This window comes from Microchirus variegatus, assembly GCF_963457635.1.
Source record: "Microchirus variegatus genome assembly, chromosome: 8".
Lineage (NCBI taxonomy): Eukaryota > Metazoa > Chordata > Actinopteri > Pleuronectiformes > Soleidae > Microchirus > Microchirus variegatus.
Window position 1 is genome coordinate 30,187,315 of NC_139809.1, and position 5,000 is coordinate 30,192,314.

Sequence of the window (5,000 nt, forward strand, 5' to 3'; positions counted from 1 at the left end):
ACATTGACAAGATTAGAAATAATGATTTTTCAGCTGTGCTAACATCATCGCACAAGGGTTGTGTTTGCTAACGTCATTAGCAAACACAATGTACCATTAGAACACTGGAAATATGCCCCTATTCACCTATGTACATATTCCATTAAAAACCAGACGTTTTTACCACATTAACAATGTATAGAGCACTAACTGTTTCCCAACCCTGATCCTCAGGGATCCTCTGCCCTGCCATGTTTTAGATGTTACCTGCTCCACAAACACCTGATTCAAATGAGCTGTCAGCTCATCATCAAGCTCAGCAGAAGCCTCATTAAATATTTTTCTCCCCAAAAAATATTTAATGTTTCACTTTTGTCATTTTTTCGCCAAAATAATTGTTTTAACTTTCTTCAATTTTTTTTCAAAAAATGTAATCTTTCAAATTTTGTCAATTTTTAAAAAAATTATGTTTCAAATGTCACTGTTTTTCCCCAAAAATTATTATTTTTTAACTTTCTTCAGTGGTTTTTCCCAAAAATGTAATGTTTCAACTTTTGTCTTTTTTTCCCCCCAAAATTATTATTGTTTTAACTTTCTTCAATTCTTTTTCTAAAGTGTAATGTTTCAACTTTTGTTAATTTCAACTTTTTGAACACAGGTATAGAGTGTATTTCTGATTCATTGAGAAAAAAAAAAAAAGAAGCGCTTTTCCTTCAAAAATAAGGAAATTTCTACGTGAGCCCAAACTTTTGAACGCGAGCGTACATTTTTGGACTCCATGATGACATCAGACCCTCTAACAACTCACGTGTCGTAGTCTTGTATGATCTGTCCCACAGCCAAGATGGCCGCCAGATACTCGTTGCTGCCCAGCGGGTTGATGTAATGGAGGGAGGACGGCTCTCGCGGGTTCCCGTTGGACGCCGTGAAGTCGATGCCGACCTGTGACAGAAAATAGAGAAAGGACGGTTTTATCGGACCGACAGTGCTTGTGCTTCATATTAAAGATGACGTGGTACCATATTTTTGTGTCCAATGAGTGTGTAGTGATTCTGTTATCACTGAGATGCAGCCTTTAAATCAACTTAGGTCATCTGTGATTACAGCTACAGTAAATTAATCGTCAACTATTTTGATAATGGATTAATGTTTTTTTTTATGATTAAAACAAGATTTCTGATTGTTTTAGCTTCTTAAATGTGAATATTTTTTGTGGACAAAACAAGACATTCTAGAACATCGTCATTTCTAGGTTTGACGGAAATGTTTTTTTTTCCTTTTCTGACATTGTATTACCCCCGAAGTGACATGAGGGAAAAAAAAATAAAATGAAGAATTTTTTTTAAATCTCGAGTTTCCCAAAAAAAATGATGAAAAAATGTTTTTTTCAAAAAAAGTAAGTTTTTTCAAATTTTTGGGAAACTCGAGATTTCAACTATGAAACTCGATATTTAAGAAAAAAATAATTCTTAAATTTTTTTTTTCCTTATGTCACTTCGGGGGCTCCATATTTTATGGACAACACGATTAATCGAGAAAATAATCAAAATAATCGTGAGTTGCGGCTCTATCTGTGATTCATATACAACTGAGCCATTAGCATCTCAGTAAAGGCTCCGCCCATATTGACATATAATTCATAGTATTTATCGTAGAGGTCGACGATCGCGATGAGAGTAGCAACTAACGATTATTTTCACGATTAGTCGATTAATCGTTTTTGGTCCATAAAAAGCTAAAAAAAGTGTTGATCAAACGAAGATGTTCTCAAATGTCTTTGTTTTTATCCACAGTTTTAATGATTTCTTTGTTTTGTGGAGCAAAGAAACAAAGAAAATATTCACATTTAAGAAGCTAAAACAATCAGAAATCTTGTTTTAAAAGCTTCAAAGCAATTAATGGATGATTAAAATAGTTGACGATTCATTTAGGATTAGGATTAGGATTAGGGCCTTTAATGAAGTCACTATTCTGCTTTTATGTCGAGGATAAATCAGGTTTTTCATCTGAGGCCAGATTCACAAAAACAGAGCAGAGGCGACCTGTCAAAAAAAAGGCATTAAAGTCAGACTGAGGGATATTTTTAAATCCAGATGACCACAGGGCTGACACAGTGAGAACACACACACACACACACACACACACACACACACACACTCTCTCAAACACACGTACCCCCCAAACACAGACATAATCTCAGATTAAAAGTGACAAGTTTCTCCTCAGGCGTCACACGGCGGTTTGTGCGGTGACAAAGAACCCCGACCCACAAACTTCACAAACCTCTCCGTACCTTTGAGATATTCTCCCTTCTCATTCTGTGTGACTGTGTTTGGATCCACGAGGGGAAACACAACAACAACAACAACAACGACAACAACAACGACAACATCGACGTCCTGCTTCAACACGGACAACAAAACAACCGCAGGGAGAGAGAAAAGCTGTGAAAACTACACAGGAAAAACTGGGCGAACGAGGAGGTGAAGGACAGCGGGAGTGACACACACACACACACACACACACTGACAGAATTGGGGTGTTTTTGTGTGTTTTAAGTGTGTATTTTAGTCCTGGAACAACACACGTGTGAACAGGGACCCAGATTGCGAACGACTCTTAGCCCAGGGTTAAAGTGGACAAATGATGACATTTTGAGGGGAAATAATAATACACTGACATTAAAGAGAGAGTGACACATGTAACAATGTAACATTATTACCACTAACACTGACTCTCTGGATAACGTACAAAAACGTGATGAATTCACTCGTAATGAAGTAAAAAAATTAAAAGAGAAAAAATATACAGGAAAACAGTGGTTAAAAAAGAATTAAAAAAAATACAATAGAATAATGAAAACTGGATTACTTTATGTACATATATTCAATGTAACGTATATACATACATACACACACATAGACACATACATATATGTATAGATATACACACACACGTATATATACACATATATACGTATATATATATATATACACACATATATGTACATACGTATATATACACACATATATGTACATTCATACGTATATATACACATATACGTACATACATACACATATACGTGTATATATATATATATATATTCCCCAATTTATCATGCTACACCAAATATTTATTTTTATTATTTTATTAGCACTGTACTTCTTTGCGGCCAACTTGGCAAACCTGTTTCAAAAGGCAAGCTAGCGAGACTACGTTTAGCATTATCGTAGGGCTAACGTAATACAAGCTTTGTGCAACCTCATTAGGCACAACGCAAATGTTTTCATTTTCGATTAGCATTAGCGTAGCCAGATGTTGTGACCGTCAGCCAGCAAAAATTAGCTATGCTAGTGCTAATCGAATATGAAAACATATGCGTTGTGCCGAATGAGATTGCACAGTGTTTGTATTGTTAGCCCTATGGTAATGCTAAACGAAAATGAAAACATATGCGTTGTGCCGAATGAGGTTGCACAGTGTTTGTATTATGTTAGCCCTACGCTAATGCTAATCTAAAATGAAAACATATGCATTGTGCCTAATGAGGTTGCACAGTGTTTGTACTACGTTAGCCCTACGCTAATGCTAATCGAAAATGAAAACATTCCACATTGTGCCTAATGAGGTTGCACAGTGTTTGTATTATGTTAGCCCTACGCTAATGCTAATCGAAAATGAAAACATTCCACGTTGTGCCTAATGAGGTTGCACAGTGTTTGTATTATGTTAGCCCTACGCTAATGCTAATCACAAATTAAAACATTTGCGTTGTGCCTCATGAGGTTGCAGAGCGTTTGTATTGTTAGCCTTCACGTTCCTCATCATGCATTAGCATTCAGTGTGACTGTGTGTGTGTATGTGACACATATCCCATAATTTCTGTATGTTTTCTATACCTTTTGTGCCGTTTACACTCACAATTGTGAATGATATCAAACAGCAGATATGAATAACAGCGTAATTCCACTGAAGTGAGTCTCAGTCTCTCAGTCCTGAGACTTCTTCTCTTGGTGGAGATTAGGATTAGAGCTACGCTAAGTCTGATTGAACAGCGTAGAACAGCTCCTTCAGCACGTGTGTGTGTGTGTGTGTGTGTGTGTGTGTGTGTGTGTGTGTGTGTGTGTGTGTGTGTGTGTGTGTGTGTGTGTGTGTGTGATATCTAAGCATACAAGTGGCAATGTGTGTGTGCGAAGACATCCTCTATCATCATTGTGAGATTATGTGTGTGTGTGTTTGAAGATGCAACGTATGTGAGATAATAAAATGTTTGTGTGACGATGACACTGTGGATTTCTGTGTGTGTGTTTGTAGCCTCATTTTTTTTTCCTCACATAAACACCGACCTCGTCAGGACCCGTCGTCCTCATGGAGACCAAAACCTGGTCTCATTTCTAAAGTTTAGGACTTGTGGTGAGGTTTATACGATTATAAAAATAATGATATATAATTATGAGATGTCCAAATGTGGTGTCCTAGGAAGAACAGCTGTGTGTGTGTGTGTGTGTGTGTGTGTGTGTGTGTGTGTGTGTGTGTGTGTGTGTGTGTGTGTGTGTGAAAAAGAGCTGCAGGTCTGTGACAAAAGGCAAAAGATTAGCGAGCGAGCGGCGAGGATTTAAAGAGTTCCCGTTCCGCCTTAAACGCGGCGCTCATCTCTCGCCGCTGCTGGAAACAGACCATAATGTTTTTCCAAACCGTGCTGGAATTTCCGCTCGTGCGGGAAACGATCGCGATACGAGAGTACGATGACGATACGGTGACTGAACTAAAAACAAAGAGAGGGAAAGGGAAAAATATTAGCGCTGGGCACTAGCTTAACGCACGTTAGCGCACGACACGTATGACGACTGACCTGGAAACAGACGCGTGTGACGTCATGTTTACGTGCCGCGACACCGGAGTCCAGGCACCGGTTACCAGTTAGCTCCGTTAGCCTACAGTGGAACTGAATCAGTCTGTTTATTAAAGGAAAAGAGCAGCGCAAAAAAATAACCAGCGTACTTGTGTACTACGTATGTGTG

At 38.1% G+C, this 5,000-nt stretch overlaps 1 protein-coding gene across 1 annotated transcript in view; it reads right to left on the reverse strand.

Annotated features, from left to right (window-relative positions):
- cpne2 (copine II) overlaps positions 1 to 5,000 on the reverse strand; it is a gene marked incomplete at both ends in the record, with an annotated part of 36,942 nt that overhangs the window by 16,060 nt on the left and 15,882 nt on the right. Inside the window, one exon of the mRNA XM_083893849.1 lies at positions 788 to 921. Within this exon, the coding sequence (XP_083749975.1) occupies positions 788 to 921 (134 nt within the window). The remainder of the gene's footprint in view (positions 1 to 787; positions 922 to 5,000) is intronic.